Below are 26,994 nucleotides of genomic sequence, written 5' to 3' on the forward strand. Positions count from 1 at the left end.
ATGTAATATGTGAATTTGTTTTACCTACAAGGCCTTCAAAGTTGTATATGTGAGGAATTATAACCGTGTAGCATATGAGAAAAGGTTCTGACACTTGTGTGCTTTGTGGCAGCCGCCGGAAACGAGAAAATTGTTTAACTGTTAGCTACTCATTGTGGACATGAGTCTCTTGCCTCATGACAACCTTTATGTCAACCCAAAATCTCACATTAGTTGGAGAGATACGTTTTCAGAAGAAAAACAATACCACGTCTGTGGTCTTCACTTTCAAACCTTAGGTACATTAATAATGAATCATTATTGAAGTGAACATAAGTTACACATTAGGCCTACATAAATTCTAGACTACAGATTGTCTTTTTGTTTGCCCATGTTCCCAAGTAATGTGAAATTTGCAGGACATGTAGGATGTTGGGCTATTGCCCAATTCTCAGCTGTAATCTGCCACTACATGTATTTTTCGTGTTTTACAAAATATTCTAAATTGCTAGTAATGATTTGTGACAAATATAATGCTGAGGTTTAAAAACAAATCCCATGATCATACTTGGCACATTAGGTCAGATCTTAGTCAACAATCAGGCCAAATGTTATGTTTCCCCCAAATATGAAGCCCCTGCCTATACTGGCAAGTTAGGTAGCCTAATACAATATACCTTTTCAGATGAGGAAACCATTCACAGTATACATGTTAACTACGAAATGTATAGTAAGGTTTAAGTATATCACTGTTCTCACGACACTTTATCTCCCAAACCAATCATTTTATGTGGACTATTTTAAATACAATCACAGAATGATATAGCCCTCGCAATTTACTCAAATGTTTCTATGTTACATCTTAAAATGTTTCTATGTTACACCGTTGTTTAAACGGGGCTGGTAAAAAACACAAACAGAAAATAAATACTTAAGGAATTTGAAGATAAACTACAAGGAATTTATTTACCTTGTTGTTTTTTATATAAATAATAGGCACCTCTCACGAAGAAAACAATAGTGATAGTACAGTAGTAATACGATAATAAAAATAAAACGTTCAGCTTTAAAATACTTCAAGGTAAAAAAAAGGTAAGTGGTGAAATGTTACAATTTTCGCTAATTAATATATTTCAAGCGTTTCTATTCTCACATGTTATATAAGACTCTGCTGAACAAGTACATATTCAAAGATAGAAAATAAAACAATACAACATTCAAACCAAATGACAGGTATATTACATAATCAGATCCATAATCGAAGAATGTTCAATATTTGTCATCACACTGAAACATCGCATCACAAAAGTCGCTGTTTGGAAACATGGGTGGTGCTGACAGTCTTTGAATGACATCTCTAAGGAACGTTGATAACGTTTGAAAATGGCTCCATGTTTTAGATTGACTCTTTAATTTTAAGCTTTGAGTCCTTCTTCCACTTCATTCGTCGGTTCTGGAACCAGATTTTGATCTGCCTCTCGTTCAGACAGAGAGTATGGGCGATCTCGATACGCCTACGACGCGTCAGATACCGGTTGAAATGGAACTCTTTCTCCAACTCCAGAGTTTGGTAGCGCGTGTAACTCGTCCTTGACCTTTTACCGTCAGCCTCTGGAGTGTAATTGAGAGAAAAATAATCTGTGACCACACTGGAAATGTGACAATTCATAGAAACATTCTCAACATTATCACTTAAAATATGTCTTAACTTGTCAATGGACATGCAATGACTTGTAGCATATCAATTAATAAGAATGAATAGCAAAACACAGCCTCTTCTGTGACTATATCCTCATGTTAAAGATTACTTTAACATTTGAATGTTACTGTATGGCTTAATGAATATAGCCTATATGAGGACAGCTGGATGGCTGGATAAATGGTAATCAATGTGGAGCTGCGTGAGTTACCAAAACCCAGGCAAAAAGGTGGCCATTCGGGTTCACTCAATGAAACTACAATGGAAGCATATTACTAGTAGGCTTATTACTAATAATATTATTGTTATTATAATAAACATTATTATTATAACTACAACTAAAACAAGAACAAGGTCGTTACAGTTACAGAAATATTATTTGATACATGCCCTCTTACATAACACAAAATAAGTTGCCATGGCAAGTAAGTAGACTATTCAAATGTTATAAACGTTCAGTTAAAGTGCACAGTGAAATCCACAATCTCACCCTTCAACTCTCCTCAAAATAAGCATAGGCCTACTTATCATACTATCTTGTTTGGATTCTAAATAAAGTAGAATGAAAACATTGATTGTTTGTTGAGATTTTTAAGGGACTTGTGTCTCCCTTATCCAATTACCCTGTCATAAATTTGGACGCAGATCGCTTCTTCGGTGTAACAGGACATTTTTACGAGCAATTGATGACTTTGTCATAAAATTTACGACTGCGAGTTTTATTATTTCCGAATACAGCCTATAAAACTCAAGAAAGAAAAACTGTGAATGGACTCAGGAGGGTAAAAATAGAGACACACATGGAGGAGAGAGGGTGTGAGAAAGAAACTTCCCTTTGTACAAAATAAAGAAAATATATACATGCAACTTTACCGTGACCCATGTGTAGTTTCGTCATCCAGGGATATATTTGTGGTTGCGGTTCGCTGGTTTGTGGCTGAGTAGAATTGTTTCCTTGTCTTACTGGCTGGACGGGTTGCAAACTTACGACTTTGATCTCGCCTGTTTGAGTCTTGCATATATGCATTTCCCTGAAATCCGAGTCCGTCTCGGGTTTGCGACAATACAGTCCGAGATTTAGAGAACCCTGGCGGCTTGTCTGCTCGTTCATGTGGCGTCTCTGGGAAGCGTCTCCTGTGGAAGACTCTGGTCGTGGTGTAAGGTCGCCAGGATTGCCATGCAGCCCAGAGTTCATCTCTACCATGCCAAGGGAGCTCGAGGACGGTGGGGACGCGAATGACCCCCGGTGATCATGCCCTCCAAAACCACAGTAGCCGGACACGTTGAGTTCGGAGCTAGAGCCGTATCCATGGTTGTGCAAAGCGAAGGCTGACGCCTCGTGAGTTTGCTTAAACAATGAGTTGGCTACGTAAGAGCTCATTTCAAGAGAAAACGCTAAGGAAACGAAATGGAAGCATTTATATGGACTCAATTATTGCATTCAAGTTTTTATTTAACGCGATAATTGTAAAAATATGTAGGCCCACAGATAGCAGTTGTAACGGTTTGTTATTATTATTGCGTTTGATTTGTAGCTCTTTTGAAGTTCATGGGGTTTTATCCTAAAAATGACCACGATTTATAGGTGGGTGATTTTTTATTTTTTTCTCCATTGCCCAAATATGGGATGTTTAAAAATAATCACGTGCTCGTATCGGCCAGTCATAAATTTGGTTAGATCACACTTGGAGGTTATTGATGGAAATAGGAGAAACGCCTGATATCTGGGCAGCGGGGACCCTGTTGGGGCACTGGCGGTGCAGTGCTGGACGAAAGGCCGAGAGCGTCACCTGGTGCCAGGGATGGATAAGGCCATAAAACACACAAGCCCCCCCACATGCAAACTATGTAGTAATCTACCTGGCAACAACAACACAACATTTGTGTGGTGTGTATCTGCATATAACATGTTTTTGTCATAGGATAGAACTGCATTGAAGGCCTAATGTCAAAGTTTGTTATAACCAGTTGCAGACAAACTAATTGATTACTACCAAAACTACCGATAGTAAAGGGGGATAAGGAAAGGGGGATACCTAGTCAGTTATACAACTGCATGCCTTTAAATGAAATGTGTCTTGCGCATTTAACCCAACCCCTCTGAATCAGAGAGATGCCTTAATCGACATCCACGTCTTCGGCGCCCGGGGAACAATGGGTTAACTGCCTTGCTCGGCGGCAGAACGAGATATTGTTTACCTTGTCAGCTCGGGGATTCGATCCAGCAACCTATAGGTATAAAATCATCCTTGAAAGTGTAGCATAGAGCAGGCAGTTGGTCTCCAAACTATAAAAGGCAATAGAATAGGCAGCATCATTGGTGGCTATATAATGTCTGACCACAACTTTGCACAAAATGCCCTGTGGGCACAGACATAAATTCAACGTCAATTCCACGTTGGTTCAACTTGGAAATAACGTTGATTCAACCCGTGTGTGCCAAGTGGGTTGTCAGTAGCATTTATTCAATTGTTTTTCACAATAAACAGATAATGGTAATAAAATGTAATAATACACATTTTAATGGGCTAAACAATCAATTGCTATGGCATATTACTTTGGCCAAAATGATATTCAGTCAACGTAATAGCAATGCATGAGAACATCCTACTTGTTTGGGTCGCTATACTGTAAGTACACATTTGTTCACTATATGTTTCATATCGTATTTTAGGCCTATCTGGAATTGTTTTCTAAATGGCTTGACTGACCACCAGGAACAATTTTCTCGATAAGGCAGGTATGCCAGAATTCGAAATCGACGTGAGTAATTGTGCGTAATTGTATAGCCTACAACGACTGATAGCCTACTTAGAATGATAATGCCAACGTTGATAATAATGGTGATAATAATAACAGTAATCCTAAATTATCTTTATTCAAGTTGCATCATTGGTTTATCTGAAAAGGTAGAGCGCAAACAGAATGTCATCTAAACAACTGCAACATCTCCTGGTTTGAATTGGCTTGTGTGTGTGACATGAGTCACATAACTGGACAAGTTTTCTAAAAAAAGAAGGCCTATTTTATTAATAACACGTATGAAAACGTTAAATCATACCGTGTAAGCTGAAATGGAAGTCTATTTAGACATAGCAATTAGACAGGCCTCTCAAGTGGTGATTTTATATCGAATTGTGGGATTTGCTTTTCCTCTACTCTCCCCATCCACATCTTCCAACATTTCTGTAGCTATTTGAAGTGACTATTCAAAATACTTCACTGCATTGCTTTGACAAAATTAGTGTGCTCCTCTTTTCTTTAAGTGGCGAAGCTTTGAATTCACGGATAACGTGGAAAAACCATTATATAGATAGGGTGGCTGGCTTTGGGTCTGTTATATGACGAATAAAAAACGTGAACAAGGATAATGTACATATTTTACCTGCATGGAGGGCTATAATTGAGAACTAGACCAACATGGTATGATGGGCGCAAAAACATGGACGACAACTTTTTTTTATTAACAGTTTTATTAAATATGACTTGAAGTGAATTTCATAGCCTTCATCACTGTTATTGTTTTATTTCGGATTTTCAACTAACGCTACAATTCAAGCCACATCGGTCAGTTATGATTTGACCACATACTCAATGTAGGCTAGCCTACTGGTACATATCTAAACACAAATAAAGTAGGCTAGCTAATACAAAGAAGGTGCGGGATGCGGACGAATGCTCTCACAGGACTAAGGCGTGTAATATAGATATACATATATTTACAAACATATCAACAATTTAGGTAGTGTGAGTCGTTATTATTCAGCATAGTTTTTTCGTACAACAAAACAGCAAAACGAAAAAAAACGTAAATGGGTTACTCAAGCGGATGTAAAACTTATACCTTCCTTCACATCTTATGACAATTACTTTTGTAAAACATATTGCCAACATCATAGGTGTATAGACATCTGAGAACCACTGTTTTTCTTTGCTGTCAAACAGCATTTAAGAACATATAATGATGAATGTCTTCGCGTTACACACAGTTTGGGTATATAAGGGAATGTCAAGTAAGGAATTAAATGATTTGGTCACGGTGAAATGTTCATATCCAATACAGAAAGAAATTAAAAAGGCAAACATTGATGTCTGAAGATATGTAGCGTCCACATTGCATTTAACGCAGCCACATATTTGAATACACTAGTTTCTTTATTGTGCCAAACAATAGTTGATAGGTAGGCTACTTGATAGGTAGTTAAGTTATCCTCACAGAACGGCGGATTGATGCATATAGTAAGTTAGGAACTCGTTCATTCTTTCTTCTCTTCTGTGTCCTCTTTACCCGTGTCTTGACTCACCCCTGCCGAACCACTTTCGGTGAGAGTCGTAGTTAGATTGCTTTCCTTTTTCCATTTCATCCGGCGATTCTGGAACCAGATTTTTATCTGACGTTCGGTGAGACAGAGTGCATTGGCGATTTCGATACGTCTGCGTCTCGTCAAGTAGCGGTTGAAATGGAATTCCTTTTCGAGTTCTAGAGTTTGGTACCGGGAGTAAATTTGTCGGCCTCTTCGTCTGTCAGAACCGTATCCAACTCCTGAGTGGAAACACAATTTAAATGAGCATAATCAGGAAATATATTTTAAAGTAAGCTATATGCAATGTCACTACCCCAGCGTTTCCCAAACTCGGTTCTCGGGACCTCAAGGGGTGCACGTTTAATTTTGCCCTAACACTACACAGCTGATTCAAATGATCAAAGCTTGATGATGAGTCGATTATTTGTATAAAGGTAGGCAAAAACCAAAACGTGCACCCCTTGGGGTCCCTCGGACCGAGTTTGGGAAACCCTGCACTACCCAAACACACATAATCACAAAAACCCACGGAAATAATCGATATAGGCCTTCATTCATAATCATTCGCAGTCTAGGATCGTGTCCGGTTTTCATGCTAGCCCATGTTTTGCAATTATCTAAATAAACAACAGTTGTGGTAGCCTATGTACTGACGCAACACACACACACACACACTTTCGCTATCAGGGGAACCCAGTCTACTGAGTAATATTTGAAGAGATTATACTCGTCTTAAAATTCCGTGAACTCTGCTATGGGTCACAAAAAGATGAACTTAAATGCTATAAACTCTTTTGTTTTAAGGGAAATAGGGATGGACTGTGACGGAGATTTGTCCAAAAGGGATTTCCTACGAAGATAAAAGGTCTTTATTGCCGGCGACAGGGTGCTGCTGTAGTATAATGGTTTATGGGGTGATAAAACGTAGCTTCCCTAGTCGTAAAACGGGCCAGCTCGTCTAATTTATCTCTATGAGTTGGTAATACTCACCGCTATGAGAGTTCATCCGCTGCATCCACGGGAAGATCTGAATGTTCCCCTTCTGTTCCTGCGAGCCGTTCCTGCCCGGATCAGACGGGTAATCCTGTGGGAGTGAGGTTTGTGCACCTTGTCCCAAACTGCTCTGCCTACAGCTGGGCAGCACGTCCTTATCTTGGTAAAACACGTTGGATCCATACTCGTACGGTCCCCTGCTCGAGCCGAACACTACGTTGTCTTGGGGCGAATAGAAAGGCGAGGAATATATCCGATTTTGGGCCACAGCGGCTCCGTAGGATGAGTAGTGTCGAACAGCGTCATAGGTAGTTGAGTTTAGGGCCACGTTAGGTAAAACCTCTTGACCACCAGCTAAATGGCATGAGAGCGACGGGTTTGCGAAATACGAATTCATACCTTGCCTCTCTCCCTTGCTCCCTCTTTCTCTTTCCCTCCCTCCCTTACAATCTCACCTCTCTCTCTATTCTCCCTCTCTCACACTAAGTCACTCTCTTTTTTTCTCTGTCAGTCTATCTTTTAATACCGGCACGCTGAATGATTTCTTTATAATGTATTTCTAGACACCAATAAAGACACAAGGTACAAAGCCGAATGTTGTTGCTAAAGCCTCACTCTAGGATGGACAAGATGACAATGTCAGCTGACCAAATTTCCTCCAATAAAAAGCAAGGAGTAGAGGACTAAGGGAGAAAAAAAACGTTACTTCATTTTAAAAAATCCTCGCTTGAAACTACTCTCACATACGCGCATGTACACACACAAACGCAATCGCAAGCTAATACATTGTCATATGCGTGCGCACATACAGCAAGACGGACTACATAAATAGGGAGCGTTTATACACACACACACACACACGCGCGTGAGCGCGCATGCGCACGCACAAAGTCACATACTTGCCAATCTGTCTCCGCAACACATGTTCTTTGTTGCACAGTAGCCTGTACTATACTGAAGCAAAAATAATAACACTAATGCTCATACATGTATAAAGAACATGCAGTGGATGAATTGAATCAGATTGGCCATAAACAATCACATTAATCAATTAGCCTAAATGTAGAATTGAATTATTGAGAGAAATAGATGCTAACGCTAGACAAGCATGCTCTGTTTCAATTATTTGACTTGAGTTCATTCTCTTGTTATTTTTTTAAAGACGGACCTTAGAGACGACGGAGAGTTATGTTTTCAAGTCTCTCGGGTCGAGAAAATAAGATTAGGGTCCGCAACTGCAATACAGTGATCGAATTATTCAGTTAGAAAAAGTCTTGACAATATTGCCCTCATCGATTAATATATTTTTCCTCGGTGTGAGATACATAGCTTATAAACTGATTATAAAGCATGATTTATGATAAACAAAGGGGTTTAATCAAATTGTTCAAATAGAGTTTAGAAAACATGTTTGGGTGACATTTAATTATATCGTTTGTAATAGCAACGTTGCTATAGGCTTTAGACTTACATGAATGGACTGAATGTTGATGTATTCGATAATAGGAATGGCCATAACACAGTTATCTAATCTTATGAAATAAAATACAAATAGTAAGTATTGAGTTACTTCAGTTTGACATAAAACAAGTCCTAACACAGGCTTGTTTTGAAGCCTAGAGGCTGACAGGAAAACTGAACACAGGAGCGTGCGCTTTGACACACACACACACACCTAATTTATCATTAGAGCTGGAATTACACGAAATAGTTCGCCATGCAATGGGATCACTGTTACTTATGTCATGATAGGCCTCCACGACAGGAGTAATAAATTGAGTTGTATTTTACCTGAAATTGCGTTGTTGTGGATAGACAGGCATGTAAGGATATGCCAAAATCTTTTGAGGCTTCTCCATCAAAAAAGACAGGTCTATGCTACATTTGATAACACATGAGGTTGCCTGCTAAGCTATAGTCCTATAGCAACTTTGGACAATAATTAGATTAGAGCTGGTGCACGAAATTCGACACATTTATTCGAAGAGGTAAGGAAAGTCTTATATTGGGACAAGCGGTTTTTTTGGCGCGTTGCCCCTTTGTTCAGTGCGAATTCTTTGGGCAAGGAGAGTGGGGGTTTATTGCAGTTTTACAGCGAAAGAATGTCTTTAACGCCTGTGTAAGCCGCAGAAGTCATAAAAGCAGACAAATGACAGCTTCCAGTCTACCGCCTATAACGCTCCACCACTGCATGCACTGTGTGTATCCGCGTGTGGGAAATCCTAGCCCAACAAAGAAATTAACTGCACTAGTGAATGGAAAGAGAATAAACTTAAAGTGAAGACACTGGATAGTCAAGCGGTGCCTTTAAAAAATATATAATGGACAAAACCACAAAATTATGTTAGGCCTATTACAAACAAGGCCAATAGGCTTAAACAGCAAGAGAGCAAAGTTTATTAAACTACTGTAGCCTATACTGCAGTGAACATTTGAGGGTTGTTACTGTAATAGTTGATATTTAGTTGATGAAATAGCTACGCCAGTGTGTAGGTGGAAATATGACTATTTGAGGGTAAAGGCCTATTGCAGGACAACACAATATAAAATAAATGATGACAAATTTAAATATAGCGAAAATCCTGCTTTTAAAATATCCACCCCACCGTAAACGTGCCACAAATGTGTCTGTGGCGTCTTAATCGATATCAAACTCAGATTATTAGACTTCCATGTAAACAATACAGCCTACCTAAAGTTAGATTTGAATGACAAGCCATTGCTATTAGGCTATTTTTTTTCTTTTTGTAATAACATGGGAAAGATAATAAGGACTTTTATGACAGGTATGATGAATTCGATTAATATCCACATAGTCTAATCAATCCTTCTCGGCTTTCCAAATAAAAGTTCCGCACTCAGTTTAATCGAACTAATGAGCTCATGGGTTGGCAGAAGTTGTCGGATACAAACGTGGTGTTCCCCAAACATGCTTTGATCTCTACATCCGAATGCTTTTAAAAGGCTATTACTTTAATGTGGGCCATGTGACGAACGCAGCAGTGGGATGTTATCGGTGAGCCTTTCTCTGAATTGAATAGAGAACTAGTTCATATGGAACATTTGACCTCTGTAAACCAGGTTTATCATGCAACTCTTAAGATAATTTATACATGTATTAACTGAGACCCCCCCCCCCCCCCCCCCCACCATACACACAATATTAGGTTGAGTAGATTATATCTTTCGAATAGAAAAATAGGCACCGTGCTCTATACTTCGCGTTAACAACATAGGCCGACGTTGTTGATGCGCTTTCTGTGAAGGAAACGTGAATTGGGTTGGGGAGAGGTAGAGAGCGGTTTTATTGTACTGTGGAAGTGGAAGTGTATGGGGAAGTGTTTTATTGCACCCTTTGTGGAAAACAGTCTGGCATTTGCACGGAAAAAAACAGCTGGTCACTCATGTCCTTTGGAGGTATGGAGGTATAGCCTACAATTTGAACCAGACAAAAAACGAATCGGACATAAATAAGGCTCCAATTGTCGTCCTGAATATTATAGAATTTTGTTCTGTGCTACATTATTATTTGCAGATACAGTATTGCAACTCTAACTCTGTCTCTTGTGCCAGTAGCACAAATAGAATTGGTAAGTAAACAACTAGACTTCACTGATAATAACAATTATGATATCCGTATTATAAGCTAGATTATATTCAATGCGCTATTACTGGTGTAATGCTGAAATAGTCTTGAAACTCATCGCTAAATTATAATATTATATTTTTTGCACGGGCAAAATATCCCTAAACAAAAGTCTTTGAAAAAAATGATTACTATCATTATGCTATTTTTATTAAATGACATGCTTATTCTGATTATTTTAATAAAGCACTATAGCAGACGGGGTATCATAACCATCTGCTTTTTAGGACCAATAGCCTACCAAACAAATGCAGGCCTACACTCGCGATTTACAATTGATATCCCTCAACAATATCTAAATATTTTGAACCATTCATTTTTGTATTTTGACTAAGGGAATCACCAAATAAAGCAAGATATTGAAGGCCTGCTCATGTAAATATAAAGGTTTAAAATGTGTCTTTACCCTATGATGGGTGGAGTTGTTTTTTTTATACCAATTACCTGATCAGGTGCCATGTGAAGGTGAGAAGTCAAGCGCATAGTCAATAGCACCCTGCTTTTACGGCACAATAAATGAACAATAAACTGCAATGAAAACAACCGCACTAGGACAGGGTGCGCCTAGCGCCTAGGCCTTGCATTTTTAGTGCAGCGTTTTGGGTTTTATTTGGTGGCAGCCAAATATTAGTCTACCTATCTAGATGCCCATCATTTTATTTTGGCATGAAATTTGTTTACTCGAATAAATATTTACTCTTAATTAATATTGTACTTTTGCTGTTGTTGAGTAGAATGTTTATGAACGCCTGTTGTAGTCTATTTACAAGTAGGCTATAGGCCTACACATTTGTTGTGTATGATGACATTTTCTAAATGCCAGGCATGCATGCCAAGTGTTTGTGACGATATTTTCTCCCTTAGAGACAGGCCTACAAAGTGTCCTCACTTCTTGACTGTGAGGCCATAACCTTTAATAACCTTACACCCCCCACTCCCATTTTTTTCTCCCTCTCTGCAGCTCTGCGGAAAGATCATCTGAACGCACGTGTCCTTGGATAAACTCCAGGAGGCCCAAGAACTGGAACAATAAAAAGGATCTGCTGCAATCCTCCATCAAAATAACAACACGTTTGTGGACATTCGTCCCGCACAATATTGTAAAGGAAATGGCAGAGGAAATATAAGTACATTTTCTTAAACTATAGTTCCGAATTTATTGAGGTCAAATATAATAGTCGTTAAGGGACAATTTGGTCATGGCAAACGTTGTGTGTGGTTAGCACAAGACACATGTTTTGGATGACTAGTTAACAGGACATCTGCGCGCATCAACCTGAATTTACGCAAATATATTTATCTGACAATCCACGATTTACGGGAAAATGTGAGTTGTGCGCCTATCTCGGGTCAGGGTTATGGTTCCTATATGCTGCAGCTATTTGACCCATTTCTTGGCAAGCGACAAAACTCTATAGCTTGCAGGTAACGGACTGCAGCCCACTCTTTTTACATGGGAGGCATTTAAAGGGCTACTAAATTGTGGTCTTGTCTTCTTGGTAATAATTACAGGCAAGGTAAATCCCAAACAAAGCCAAGCAGCACCTGGCTCTCATTTGAGTAAAAAAAGAACTGTGAAAGCAACAACAGAAGCTATAATAATAATACAACTTATTATTATTTAATAGGAATAAGTCTTCAACCCTTATTGCTGGCAAGGAATGGCAATTTAGTATGGTAAAGCCATTGGGTTGTTGGTTGCTGCATTGTAGTCACAAGGTCTTTGCCATGTGTCATATTTTGTTATTTTATTAGGATCCCCATTAGCTGGTGCAAAAGCGTAGGTCCCTAAGACGAATCTTTAAAATAGGCCCTACTATTTGCAGGGCCGGTTCCAGGTATAAGCAACATAAGCGGTCGCTTAGGGCCCGGTCGCTAGGGGGCCCTGACCACCCCAAAAAGGAACTCAGTCAGGTCTCAATTTACTATTGAGTAGTAAAATACCCCAGGTGCAATTTCTAAATTTAGTTGTGCATCGGAAGTTGGTAGTTAGTCTAGCCAGCCATCTAAACTTGTAGTAATCATGGCCGAATACCGACCAGCACACAGGGCACGTGCCCAGGGTCTCTGACCGCCATGGGGGACTCATTGATTTTATTAGTCATTCTCACTCAGATATCATATTGACACGACATAAGTAATTACAAAATGTGTAGAATTGCAGGAAATTTGCTTTAAAACTTCAAAAATATCTCTCCACCCCATGGCAAAATTAGTCAAATTTTATGAAATATGTCATAAAATTGAAAGGTTTTCTCTCCGCCCCATGGCAAAATGTGTATAACTGCCAAAAACTTGCATTTAAACTGCAACATTTTCTCTACGCCCCACTTCAAAATGTGTACAATTGCAGAAAATGAACTATAAAATGTACATTTTTCTCTCCATCGTCAGGATGGGGGCCACTATAATGTTTTGCCCCCAAGGTGGGCCCCCCCAACCAAACCTTGCTTAGGGCCCCAAAACGTAGAGCCAGCCCAAACTATTTCATACAGGGTATATAGGGAGCAGTGCAAACAACACTTATTGCAGCTTACCGTGGGCTACGGAAACATCATCATGTTATTATTTTGTCCAATATTGTGTCATAGTCAACATCTAATTAGATAAAACTAACGTGACTGGACATACACTATTGACAATAGGCCTATGCCACATGTACTCACGGTATGGATCACACAGTTTATTGGCAGTGAGGTGTTGTGATTGAACACTAGATGGCAGTGTTGAATGTAATGCAAATTAGGTGTGAGAAAAGAGGTTTGGGCCTGCATTGGTAGGGTATTGCCACATTCCACTGCTTATTTGCTGTTCATGACAAAAACTATAACATGTTTGATGTTGTATTGCTGTGATAAGTTATTGACTGAGGCTATCCAATGTCTAACTAAATAAAGTGTTTGGCTTTGGTGATCCATGATGATTAAGTGTGTGTAAATAAACTTCCTTGTACTGATAGGCCACACAATAGTGTATGTACGTTATACACATTATACACAACACACATTAGTGTATACGACGTACATTAAACACAATACTCATTAGTGTATATGTAGATTATAGCCTACACTTTATACACAAGTCTAACAGTTCAATAAACAAAACTAATACTTTCACAATGTTATGATGACACCACCACAATGTCACCAGAACCATCAACACCCCCTTTTCTTTTGTCTGCTCATGTTGCAATATGGTTCAGATAAATAACCAACTGAACAATGGGTCTTTTATTTACGCATGTGTTGCAGCTTTGCCTACCTATATAATATCAGTATGAAGGTTTATACAAAAGGCTATATCTGTGCGCATCTCAATGTATTGCCACAAATTAAAGACACGAGTCCTAAACATTAAAGCCAAAGCAATAGCCTAGGCCTGGTAATAAGGAATGGTTACTAATGAAATATTGACTTGACTGCAGACTGAGAAAACATCATTCCTGAATCACACCAGGGTATCATAAGGCATCACACTTGATGTTTAAGGCATGTACCATTAAAGAGTTAAAGGAAAATTCCACCCCCCAATTTTGTTTTGTATTTGTTTCATTAGTCCATTGTTGATATGCTAAACGCAGCATCATATTATCATTATCCCGTATGATGCATTTTGCATCATATGATGCTACGTTTAGCATCATGATGCAAAAGGTATAATTTCTGTATGTTGAAAGTTACACATGCAGAAAACTTGATTGCTGACAAGCAAAACATTTTTGGCCCATTTCAACAATGGACTAATGAAACAAATACAAAAAAAAATGTTTTGGGGTGGAATTTTCCTTTAAATAAAACAAGTAGCTCAAATGTAATAGGAACAATGTGTAAACTATCCCAGGCATCAATACACTCCCACGCCACAAGGTACCAGTTACTTTCTATGGTATGATACAATAAGCATTACAACAAGTTAGTCCTGGTGTTTTTTTATTTTACCTTTATTTAACTAGGCAAGTCAGTTAAGAACAAATTCTTATTTTCAATGACGGCCTAGGAACAGTGGGTTAACTTCCTGTTCAGGGGCAGAACGACAGATTTGTACCTTGTCAGCTCGGGGATATGAACTTGCAACCTTTCGGTCCAACGCTCTAACCACTAGGCTACTCTGCCGCCCCATGATGCACATTGGCCCTCATGACTATTTCTGTCAGAACCAAAATGATTGCTCACATGGGTTACAGCAAGCTACTAGGAACAGTTCCACTTGCAGATGTATTGGCCTTTCACTAAAACTTTGAGAGATGGAGGCTCAGGTCCAAAAAAGTTAATTCAACTCCACAAACCAATATTAATTATATAACAAAATAAAGCCTAATAGACACTCTTTTGTATTACAACGGCAGAATGTGTAGCTTATTACTAAACCATAATATATAGGCTACTACACAATTTGTTTTGCATTTGATATTTACACGAACAAGTAGACTGACGTTACAATATTTATACCTATATCAGGCCAAACCCTTATGTCCATAGACCATAGACCTCACAGTGTCAATATAAGCATAGCATACATAATATGCATGATTTGGTCAACTTCTGCATTGACTCCCCGTTTAGTAAAATATATATATAACATCATTAGATCCATCCGATGGGCCACAGACCATTAGATTCATTTTAAACTAATAAGGACCGTTGAAACCCAAACTTACCCACGTTCTCCTTGCCACTACATGACTCACGTTCACTGGTCCAGCTGTTACGAGGGCGGGAGGGAAACCAAGAAGACCGACGAACCCAACTTTTTAATATCCTATAAGTGGCTGGTATTCTGTTTAACTCTGTAGAACGAAAGGAAGGGTATTCGGGCTCTGAAGTGTCACAATACACTATCGGGAACCGAGTAGACTACTCTTGCTCCACTTCTGACTTAACAGCGATGAGAGAGAGAGAGAGAGAGAGAGAGAGAGAGAGAGAGAGAGAGAGAGAGAGAGAGAGAGAGAAAGAGAGAGAGATAGATAGAGAGAGAGAGAGAGAGAGAGAGAGAGCTGAATAGGGACGGGAAGCAATAAAGTCAGAGAGGGGGGGGGGTAGCAGTGAAATAGGATGGCTAAACATGTAAGTGTGCTGCAAAATAAAACATATTCATGTATAGCACGCGAAAAATGCTGTTGCTTAGACGGGCAAGTCGTGTATCGATTGAGGATGCTAGTAATCAAAGTTCATGTTCATCGAGGGGAGTCACATGACAATCTACAGCCAATCCAAGTTCCGATTCAGTCGTAAACTTTTATTAGCTGCAAATTTCCCACCGAACAACCAGAAATGCGCTGCGCCCCCTTCGTCCCCGACCCATTTCTCTATATATTTCCTTCTTCATAAAGACACTTCACTATCTTTGTGGAATAAACTCAGCAACTCCAGAAACTCACATCTCATGCATTGTGGCGATGAAAGCTAGCCTTCTCCATTTCCTCGTTCGTTCCTTACTGTTGTCCCACCCTTTACGCAATTGTACAGCCAGTCTAGTCCTATATACTTTAATTTGGTTCTGTTTTTCTTTGCTCCTACCTCTGAAACAGTAACAGTCACATATCCTACATGTGCAGAACATCAAACTCCAGTCGAATATCGGTCCGAGATGCTGATAGCCTAGTACTCAAACAACCACTACATTACGGTAGCCAAGACCTATGGCGATACTATGTGTTGACAATTATTTAAGACACAGCATAATACTGCATTTACACCGCTGTTGTATCCAGCAGACGCACCAAACACCCCTCCACATGCGCACACATGCGCATAAACATAGCTGCGACAAACTGCGCGCGCATGCTGTACCCTCATCCCAGGTCAATAGGAGCAGTTCATTCTGTAAATTATGGAGACCAGTTAAAATATTTATTAATACAAATATTGTATATATTTGCATGAAAACATTATTCTCCGGAACAGTAACAAATGCATGTGACCATTTGATTTGACGACAATATTGTCTAACTCTTCGAATCGAAATAGCCTAATTGATTTGATTATAATCATATTGGGTAGCCTATATTGCAAGTTGGTCTGTATACCATTTTATTATAACAACCATAGTGAGACCAGCCCTGATATGTATTCATGCGTTCATCCAATACATTTTGTTGGCTCTGTGAGCACATTGGGATATGTGTCTTAAATGAGGGAGAAACATGTTGCACCACACCCATTTAACAATAAACTTCTCATCTGTACAAAGGAACACAGTTTCACTATGCATATTTGAGACCGGGTCTGGTAACTCGTACGTCTGTATAGCTATCATATAATTAATGATATAAGTCTATATTGTTAACCATTATTATTAAGCCTTTTGTAATGAAGGTGTTCACTTGACCTCGAAGGATTAAAGATGCATGCGGCCTTCACATTAAGCATATTCCTCTTTCCACCTGCATTATTATTTCTGACATTTGCGAGTCCATTTTTGTTACTGAACAAACGACATTTGGAGAACATTCTTTGTGTGCACAGTGAATTAGCAATGGAGGATAACTCAAGATTGGCCATCATTGATAACACTGAACACTGAAAACAATGAATAGGCTATGTGTGTTGGTGATTCTCGATTTATTTATTTACATTGTAAATACATTTCAGCCCACGTGAAATAAGTCAGCAAAATAAATACATCAAAGTTGGGGTAGGGCGGACTTTTAAAAAATTAAATAGCTAATATGAGTCTTAATTGTCTATATAACTGTGTATTAAGTTTTCCTCCGCTGCTTAAAATAGAGAAAACCAGACAATCATATTGCTTGTGGAGGACAACACTGAAAGCGCCAGGAGTGGGTCAGAAGTTAACACAGAGACACTGGCGAGTTTATGTCGTCTATAAAGTTTTCAGGTGGTTACGACCTTATTATGGAAGTAGTCTTCCCTCACGGCAATATAAAGTACAAAGGGAGACGGGTAGACAATGCTCATTGACAATTGTCACTCTACAGAAAACTTCCGGAATTTCGGCAGTAAACAGCAGTAAACATATAGAATTGGCTAAATCTAGCCTGAGAACCTCAAGTCAAGATAGTTTTACTATAAGTTAAGAGCCTTGTTTAGTTAAGAAGCCATATGAACATCTGACTGTGGCGGCGTTGATTGACATGGTGAGTCTTTTTATTCTTAAAAGTAAATCAAATTAAGGATAAAACAAGAACATATGGACTTCTCAGAAGCTGTTCTTGAGTTGTTGTTGCAGGCTATGGCTATGTGTCCTTTTTATCTTAATCGAAGAGATGGTTTGAAAAAATATATTGAGGCTTATAAAAAATAAACATCACATCTGTACAAATGAACACAGTGGGGGCCCCGAGTGGCGCAGCTGCATCTCAGTGCTTGGGACGTCACTACAGACCCTGGTTCGATTCCAGGCTGTATCACAACCGGCCGTGGTTGGGAGTCCCATAGGGCGGCGCACAATTGGGCGGCGCACAATTGGTCCAGCGTCGTCCGGGTTAGGGATTGGCCTGGGTAGGACATGATTGTAAATAAGAATTTGTTCTTAACTGACTTTCCTAGTTAAATAAAGGTTAAATAAAATATGAGGTAAAAATATGCATAGGCTATGCACCCTATTCCAATTGTCACACTGCGCTGGTTACAAATATATTTTGTTTAAGCTCGATAAAACAACAAAAACATAAAAAGATATTAGGAAATTGTTAGACAAGACCTATAGGCTTAAAATAACTAAACATTTAAATGAATATGTATTTTTTCCTGTAGACTGCAGTTTATTTCTGAAAACAAGTAGGCCTATGTGTAGACTATATGATTTCTTACATCATCTACTCTGAGTAGGTTATATGTTTTGATTGAATTTAAATAGGTAACACATTACAAACATCTTGCATTGTAGCCTACTCCAATGGTTTCATAATAACGTATTGAATACAAGGGAATAAAACATACACATAAAAGCCCACACAGATATTTATCTTTCCATAAAAAAAGAGACATTTGCACTTGCATTTCCGTTACTGGTCAAAAAACAACAGGCCAACCTATTTCAAACAATACACTACAGTAATATAGTCTAATTCTAACTATTTACATAATACAGTTTATCCGAAACCTAAAGTATTGTTGGCCCAATACTCTAATATTCTAGCCGACTGTCCTTTTATAACTGAGATAATTGAGATTGAGATAAAATACAGCTAAGCTATCTAGTGATTGTATACCTCTAAATTGTATAGTGGTGATGATGTGTTGAAGAGGTAGGCGCGATGTAGACTTTTGACTCCAAAATACATGGAAAATGTCCCCTCAAAACACATGCATGGTGTTAATCTTTCCATGCATCCGGACAGCTATACACCGAGTCGGTATTTAAGCCATAAGGAGAAATTCCCCTTGACCACGCCCACAAATTGGGGAAAACAAATATGATGTCCCATTGACCCACATTGTAAAAGAGCCAACTTCGTAGTTGGTATTTAGTTATACAGAAATAACAAAAAAAAGGCCAAAAAGCAACTGTGTTGTACATGTAAGCAGGTTAAAAAATCCCGACCTACGGTTTGCAATGCTCCCAGGTTGGGAAATAGAACCTAAGAGAAAAGCCCTGTGGCTTCAGACAATTTGGTGTGGAGAGTGGGAATTTGTGGGGACCAGGTGTCCAACTAAGTAGGCTACAAGCAGATATGTGTTGAAAATATTTCAACACTGGTAAGATATTTAACTAATTTAGTGTAGTCCGTTTGTAACTCCACTCACTACTTGTAGCTGTATAGTTATTTTGTAAATTCACTCTGGAGTGCCAGAGTGTGCTCAGATTGGCTCTGGATATTGGTAAATTCAGAGCATTGTCAGATTGTCCATTCATACATTCATAGGGTGCATTTGTAAATTCACTCTGGCTATCTACTCTGATTTCAGAGCACTCTCGTTGGAGTGTACCAGAGCGCAGCATAATTTATGAATTTACAATGCTCAACACCAGTTGAATATGGCCTGTGTCAGTAAACGTCGGCAAAAAGCTAATTGTTGCCAGCAGCACAGTTACAGTCACCAACACTCTGGATAACATGAAAACAGCCTAACCAGCTCCGCTAGGGAGAGTAAAATGGTCAGAGTGAGGTGTTCTCTCATTTGTGTCTAGAAGCAGCTAGCAAGCTAGCCAACATTAGCCAATTAGCTTGGGTGCTTGACTGCCGTTTTGAGGTCAGAACTCTCGGATCAACCCGCCAGAGCGTCCAGTGTACGCTCTGACTAGAGTGAAACGCTCTGAATTTACATACGGACAATTTGACAAGGCTCTGAATTGACAAACCCCCAGAGCGCACTCTGAAACTCCAGATTGAATTTATGAACACTCTTAATGCTTCGCTCTCAGAGAGTTCAGAGCGCACACAGGATGCTCTGGTCGAGGAGTAGGGTTGATTCGAGTGTTCTGACCTCACAACGGCAGTCAAGCACCCAAGCTAATTGGCTCATGTTGGCCTTCCAGACACAAATGAGAGAACACCTCACTCTGACCATTTTACTCGCCCTAGCAGACCTGTTTAGGCTGTTTTCATGTTGTCTAGTGTTGGTGACTAACTATGCTGCTGGCAACATATTTTTTAAATGCCAACATTTACTGACACCGGTCATATACAACAGATGTTGCGCGTTCGTAAATTAATCAGCTATACTGCGCTCTGGCACACTCAGACGAGAGTATTCTGAAATCGGAGTAGATAGCCAGAATCAATTTATGAACGCACCCTTAATGTTCTAGTTGGTAGTTTGCTAGCACTCACTCACTTGGCTAACGATAGTAATGAGAACGCTTGGGAGCAGGTCATGTTGAAAATACATCTTTAGACATGTACTTTTCTTAAATTTAGTTTTGCAATGGACTTTAAACAAGCAGACAACAAGAAGATTGCGTTTGAAAAAGGTGTTGTGTGCAAATTCGGTAACCAACGTCAGCACCGATTGTTTTCCCTACACAGGGCAGACAGGAATTTGGAGGCCCCAGGCAGATGCCAGTCTGTATATAATGTCACCAACCTCTATACAGGCAGGCCTCAAACAAGAATAGCTCTGTGCGCAAGCACGAACGTGCACACAAACAATTATATTTTTGGCACCTAGTACCTAGGTAGGAAGTACCCAAATGGATATTCCATATTTACGCATCTACATGCATTGGAAATGAAGGCCTAGGCAAGAGTTTAGGTGAGCAAACACTTTCTATGTACCAAAACAGTCTCTGCTGATTGGTCAAATAACTCCTTACATGAATTGTGTCTCAAACAAACATTTTCTCTTACCCACTAGCAGTACAGGCTAGCGGGTGTATCCCGTATCCACACCTTCATACATTGAGCTGAATGAAAACAAGGTTGTGATAAAAACATATCTTCGCTATATTTAAGATAGGGGAGAGTGGGGTAAATTGACCTAAAGGAGTAAATTGAGCCACCCTTGTTTCTAGGAAACCATACACAAAATGTATAATTTGACCAAATATTTAGGAAGAGGTCATAATTTCATGGAGTCTGTGGAGGAAGAAACCCCACGGAAAAAGTGGTAAGCAAGTTAGGTCCGAAAAACTGATTTTCACCAAGTCAAATGAATTTATAGAGTTTTCATGGTGCTTCTATCTAAACCAAAGTAGATCATTTTAAGATTGTTTTATACATTAGTTAGGGTCTCTCTTAGCTTCAATATGAGGTCCTAAACCTAGCATGAAAGTGCATCATTGTAGCTGTGGGGGCTAATTTGTCAAATTGGTTGCCTTGGAGTAAATTGAGCCAATGGTTGAGCCAATGGGCAAGTTGAGAGAATTGAAGTATTTTCTTCCCAGGCATAATTCAATGCATTATCGCTGGAATATGAGGTAACAACAAGGCTTGGGCCTATGTTAAAAGTGTTTTTAAAAAGTACTAAGTGTTTGTTACACCCTGACTACACCGCTGCGCGAGCGTTGCAAAATCAATTTAGAAATCTATATTATTCAGTTATTGTACCCACACTGCTCGTGCGCGCCAACGAGCGTCTGTGTTGCCATGGGCTAAAATAGAGTCAGTTCTATTTGTGACGCAGATCGCGCTGCAAGTCCTGCCTCTCCCATCTCCTCATTGGTTTATACAAGTAGATACCCACGTGCCTTCTCCTCATTGGTTATTCCCACATGGGTGACTGAAAGACAAACTGCGCTGTCGGTCATCGTGGTAATACTATGAAAGTTTAGATGCCAATCGCCATATAAGTTCAAAGTTGAAACAGCCTGGAAGGAGGAGAGATGAATAGAAACGATGTGGTTGACCGTTTTATGCGTGGATTAATTGTCGGAGTGGAGGACCTTGTGCATTTCAAAATAACAACTCAATGTTTATATCCCAGGACAAATTAGCTAGCTGCAAGCTAGCTAAATAGGACAAATTAGCTAGCAAGTGCAAGCTAGCTAGCTAAATTGACACAATGTTTAATGCTTTTCGACCTGTCCCAAAATTTATGTAATTGGTTCAGAGTTTGTTTTGATATTTTAACCTGCGAGTCGTGATCGTGTTTGGTGTGGGGGGAGAAAATAAATGTATGCACGATGGCGGACGATGGCTCACGCGCGCAACTGGTTTGATTGTGAATATGCTGAATTGTCTTTGGGAAATAAAGATAGACATGGGTTTAAAAAACGTAGTAGTAATATTTCATTCAGTACAGAAATGCGTGGGAGGCTTAACTTACCCTAACCCACAGCTCAACTTACCCCATACCCAGGGTTAGTTGTGCCACTTTTCTGGGGACAACTTTTCGGGGGACAAAACTGTATTTTTTTTGTTTTCAAAACTGTAATGTTTACATGAATTCTGATTATTTCCAGTGATGCACAACATCCTGAAATATTTGTAGATATCTTTATTAGAAAGAGTACTATGTTTACCTTGACAGCGTGATGCTGAAATTAAAATATAGCTAAATTTAACCCGCTCTCCCCAATTGTGATGTTTAAATGTTATCTTTCTTATAATTCACTGGTGTGTGTGTGTGTGTGTGTGTGTGTGTGCGCGTGTGTGTGTGTGTGTGTGCGTGTGTGTGTTGTGTGGATTATGGGCTATTGTATCAATAATGAGGAAGAGAAATTCAGGTTTTGCCATTTATTTCAAGAAGTCAATGTCAAGGGTGTGTGCATTCAGAACCAACATCCCCTCCTTTAACTTAAAACATAAGAAATCAAGCTTATCAATACAACAAGATATACGAAGACATACGTAGAGGTCATCATCAGTGCAATACAAAAACGAGTCTATTGGCTCATCACAATAATGTAATAATGTTTAAAAGTTGATGAAATATTCGAAGAAGTACAATTCCTCTTTCAATTATAACATAGGCTGTTGGTTAAATAAATGTGCATTAGGCTACTTTAGGCAGTTTAAGTTGTTGGGACACCAATGTTTGTGACAAAGTCCAATGGCTGACTAGCTAGTATGACGTGACGCAGAGACACTTGTTTCAAAGATATATCAATATAAGCCTAGAACTGTACCCCCACAAGTAGCACCATAAGTATCATGCAATCAAATGCAATAAATGTGTTATAGCTATAGGCCTGTCCTTGGACTGCCTTGTCACTTTCGTAAAAATGTATAGATCAACATTGTTAATGACAATACAGCTTTGTTGGTAGATTTAACATTACCTCCAAGTGAGTCCTATTTAGGCAGTAAAGGCTTATTTCCCGATATTCAAATCAGCAGTAGGCTAATAATCACATAAGCCTAAGTTATTGCTGCCTTCCTATATGGTTATAATCTTTGATTTATCTAAATTAGGTCAAGAATCAATAAATATTCAATATATGGAGAATTTCTTATTTGTTTTGTTTTTGATAGGCTTATCGGATTGAATATGTCCGAGCAGTTGCAATCCAAAAAATACATTACAATACACACACTAGTATATTTGAGACAATAATATGAAATATCCGTTATGAAATGTACCTCCTAACCAATAATCCATATTGCAATTTCCCACATTATAGAGACTACTCATGACTCCAAATGTGAAATTGACAGTGGCCAATAAAAAAAACTCCCATCACCCCAATAAACATACAAATCCACATAAATAATACTTCGGAGGAAAAACAAAACACAAAAAGTACAAATAATGTGTATTAATATTCAACCCTTTTCCTCGAATGACAACATTGATTGAACATTGAAACATTTCTAGCCATCCTCTGCTTGTACATTCTGTGGACCATATGAGTGTTATGCTAGTGCTTTGTCTCTGTGGTATGTGGGCATTTGCATCGTTTTAAGCTAGATATTATAAGCAGTGATTATCCTCCTAAAGATAGCTATTTTCTGCAAAACAGAGCTGGGCATCGTTTCCCAGAGCCTTCGTAGTGTTAAGATCATCATTAGAACCTTCATACGATGTATCTTTAGTAGCCGAGGTGTTTCCCAGAGCCTTCGTTAGTATCGTGGCTCTTAACAACCTTCGTACATGTAGAAATGATCCAGACCACTCGTAGAGCAGCCGAAGTGCAGCCTTAAACGTTTTTTTGCCCTTCCGTGTGACTTTATTCACAGAAGATCTCCGATAAACATGAAATCAAGATGTTGAGGCTATCTGTCTGACTGTAACTGCCGTTAACTTCAGAATGAAGTTGACTACAAATACAAAGTTGCCAAAGTATTTACAATTGTTACAAACAAGTGAAGGATTACATTTCGCTTAAAAATAAAACTGAGATGACTGCATTAAATATCAATAGGCTTGATTAGCCTATATATGCTATTTCAATCATACTGAAATCAATGTAATGTTGAATCAATTGAGTTCTATTTTGCGACTAGGCTAATGTCTGTCATTTTTTGCCTCTATGTGTTTCATGATGTGTGACAACATGTGCGCAATGATGTGCCCAATTTGTGAGTTAGTGCATTATGATTGGGTAAGGATAATATGCTGCCTACAATAGCCTATGTGCAGGCATAAATTGCAATATCTCTATAGAAGCTGATCCGTCGTCAGTATTGTGGAATATTTGTTTTTGTGTTTTAAATGTGTCTTTAAAGGATTTGTCTTACTTGTTAACCCAATAAAACGGTGGTCATAAAATGTGATCTCTCTCTCTCTCTCTCTCTCTCTCTCTCTCTCTCTCTCTCTCTCTCTCTCTCTCAATTCAATTTACCGGGCCTCTCTCTCTCTCTCTACCATCTTCAACTTTAAGCCATGTAATCATAAAAAAATAGCAATTCAAATCACTCTTTTGTGTCCTCTTCCTCTCCCGTTTCCTTTTTGTCTCCTTCTTCCCCTTCACCGTCATCGTTGCCTTCATCTTCGCACTCACCCTCGCCCTCTGCCTCTCCCTCCACCTCTCCTCTTTGGCCCGGAAATTTGTCTTTGTTGTTCTCCTTTTTCCATTTCATCCGTCGGTTTTGGAACCAAATCTTAACCTGCCGCTCCGTCAGCCCTAAAGCATGAGACACCTCGATCCGACGCTTACGGGTGAGGTAAGGGTTGAAGAGAAATTCCTTCTCCAACTCCAGTGTTTGGTATCGACTGTAGGTCTGTCGGCCACTGCGTCTTCCGGGGGCTATAGAATGGAAATAGCACTTACAATTAAGCAGGAATCGTTGCAAGACCTGTATGCTATTAGTTTACACGGCTATTATATATATATATATATATATATTTTTTTTTACAAAAGATTGATTGGTGTATGTGTGTGTGCCGGAGGTAGTTCGGAGAACTAGAACTTGTTTGAAATCTGCTAGAGGTTGGTTACATCCACATTTTGTTTACAGTATATTCCAAGACTGTAGCCAAGCCTCTACCGTTGGATAGCTGTAGGGATTCATGTGAAGATAAACGCCATGCCAAGGGCTTCTGCTGAACTTTCACTGAATTCGTTTTTACTGTTGTTATTCATCTCTGCTCATTTTCTTATCTACTACTAGCGATCAACTGAGCGATCAACTGGGTGAATGGCACAGCACTGACTCAGATTAACTGGCATTTTTGAATCATTGCGCCACGGTTAACGGATAAAGTCCTACTGAGTGATAAGTGATGATCCGAAAACGTAATCATACGTTAGCAGATGTAGGCTACATGCCATGAAAAGTACAACAACATAACCACACAAGAGCATATTAAAACGTAGCCTACTAACCGTGCGGTCTCATCCATGGAAACATGAGACTAGGAGACGGGTTTTGATTTAGGTGGCCTTGTCCTTCTCCGAGGTTAGTGCCATTTGACGATTTACAGTCTGGGTATTGCGCCACGCTCGCCTCTTGTTGGGTGCCATAAAGCGTTTGTCTCGGAAGGGCTTCGTATCCATAAAATTTTGTGGCATCTCCATGGCATGCCAAGGCGCATGGATTCTGCTGGTAGCCTGGTGTGGAGATCCCCGGCGTCCCACTGTGGAAGAAGTCTTGGACGTGATGGGGCGGGTGCTGAAAGCCTGGCGCCGCCGATCCTGCACCGTACACCAGCGCGTGGCTCCGGGTGACGCTTTGAGGGAACCTGCAGTCATAGTAAGTTGGTTCCAACGTTTCACCGCCTTTGTACTTGGAAAAGAGAGGGTTCACAAAATAGGAGCTCATGTTTTTCTATTCACAATGTTACAGCTGAAGAACTTGGTTTACGACCATTCCAATTACTGCCTTAGTCCTGTTCCAAACCCAATACATAAAACGAACGAAACCACAAAATCATAGAGACAGGTTTAACGAATAAGATAATAACTCCTGTTTCCTTATTCACCACCGTTCTGTTCCAGCACTGCCCTGCTACCAATGGCAGTCCTTTGCTTTTTCTTGCTTTTTCCTTTTGCAGCTTCAAATCAGCTTCTTATGTCGTGAATGGTTGATGTGTGCTATAGCTAAAGTTGGCTAGCCCCTTCCACACACAGTCACAAGCGTTTTTGACCCCCCCCCCCCCCCCCCCCCCCCCCCCCCCCCCCCACCTCTCTCCGCACCAACCGTCAACCCCCTCCCATTCTCACGGCGCTCTCGAATGTCTATACCTTGAAGCGGACTAGCAGGAAGGGATTGTGCATTTTGCTTTGAAGAACAGGAAAAAAACATTTTCTGTAGCCTAGACTAGGCCTATATGTAAACTATCCTTTTGTTTGGTATTATAGGCTATGCATTGTCTACTTGAATGAGTAGTGGTACATTTATAAGCACAAAAAATGGAAATCTAGACATTTCTCTCTAGTTTATAGGCCTACCTTTATTGCTCTTAAGAAAGTGATAAAAAAAACTATTCTGACTGCTAAGGCAGGGTTTATGCATTGCGTAAAGAATTTACATTCACGCACACACGTGCGCGCACACAGTCTACATCCGCACACCCAGTGGCAGTGGAATTCAGAAAAGGTATTGTAGCCTATAGCCTATTGAAAGTAAAATATTTGAGTTGAAATGA

The 26,994-nt window shown here is 39.5% G+C and overlaps 3 protein-coding genes across 3 annotated transcripts; all 3 read right to left on the bottom strand.

Moving 5' to 3' along the window:
* Positions 1-260: 260 nt before the first annotated feature.
* On the bottom strand, positions 261-3,206 carry LOC139369788 (homeobox protein Hox-C5-like). Its single transcript, XM_071109054.1, has 2 exons — positions 2,552-3,206; positions 261-1,590 (listed from the first exon to the last, which is right to left on the bottom strand). The coding sequence occupies exons 1-2, from the start codon at positions 3,057-3,059 to the stop codon at positions 1,376-1,378; spliced, it is 723 nt and encodes a 240-aa protein (XP_070965155.1). The 5' UTR covers positions 3,060-3,206; the 3' UTR covers positions 261-1,375.
* A 1,989-nt stretch (positions 3,207-5,195) lies between these two features.
* On the bottom strand, positions 5,196-7,677 carry LOC139371013 (homeobox protein Hox-C6-like). The gene is made up of 2 exons (XM_071111031.1): positions 6,973-7,677; positions 5,196-6,221 (listed from the first exon to the last, which is right to left on the bottom strand). Exons 1-2 carry the CDS (start codon positions 7,370-7,372, stop codon positions 5,935-5,937), a joined length of 687 nt encoding a protein of 228 aa, XP_070967132.1. The 5' UTR covers positions 7,373-7,677; the 3' UTR covers positions 5,196-5,934.
* Positions 7,678-22,685: 15,008 nt separating this feature from the next.
* On the bottom strand, positions 22,686-26,454 carry LOC139371015 (homeobox protein Hox-C8a-like). The gene is made up of 2 exons (XM_071111032.1): positions 25,733-26,454; positions 22,686-25,153 (listed from the first exon to the last, which is right to left on the bottom strand). Exons 1-2 carry the CDS (start codon positions 26,166-26,168, stop codon positions 24,819-24,821), a joined length of 771 nt encoding a protein of 256 aa, XP_070967133.1. The 5' UTR covers positions 26,169-26,454; the 3' UTR covers positions 22,686-24,818.
* Between the last annotated feature and the right edge of the window lie 540 nt (positions 26,455-26,994).

This window comes from Oncorhynchus clarkii, chromosome 17 (assembly GCF_045791955.1).
Source record: "Oncorhynchus clarkii lewisi isolate Uvic-CL-2024 chromosome 17, UVic_Ocla_1.0, whole genome shotgun sequence".
In the NCBI taxonomy this organism is placed as follows: domain Eukaryota; kingdom Metazoa; phylum Chordata; class Actinopteri; order Salmoniformes; family Salmonidae; genus Oncorhynchus; species Oncorhynchus clarkii.

Bases quoted from the DNA above. Each gene is read 5' to 3' on its own strand.
- LOC139369788 (XM_071109054.1), bottom strand. From the start codon at position 3,059: ATGAGCTCTTACGTAGCCAACTCATTGTTTAAGCAAACTCACGAGGCG. The intron at 1,591-2,551 runs GTAAAGTTGCAT...ATTACACTCCAG, and splicing joins GAAACTACACATGGGTCACG to AGGCTGACGGTAAAAGGTCA.
- LOC139371013 (XM_071111031.1), bottom strand. From the start codon at position 7,372: ATGAATTCGTATTTCGCAAACCCGTCGCTCTCATGCCATTTAGCTGGT. The intron at 6,222-6,972 runs GTGAGTATTACC...GTTTCCACTCAG, and splicing joins GCGGATGAACTCTCATAGCG to GAGTTGGATACGGTTCTGAC.
- LOC139371015 (XM_071111032.1), bottom strand. From the start codon at position 26,168: ATGAGCTCCTATTTTGTGAACCCTCTCTTTTCCAAGTACAAAGGCGGT. The intron at 25,154-25,732 runs GTTAGTAGGCTA...TCCATTCTATAG, and splicing joins TCCATGGATGAGACCGCACG to CCCCCGGAAGACGCAGTGGC.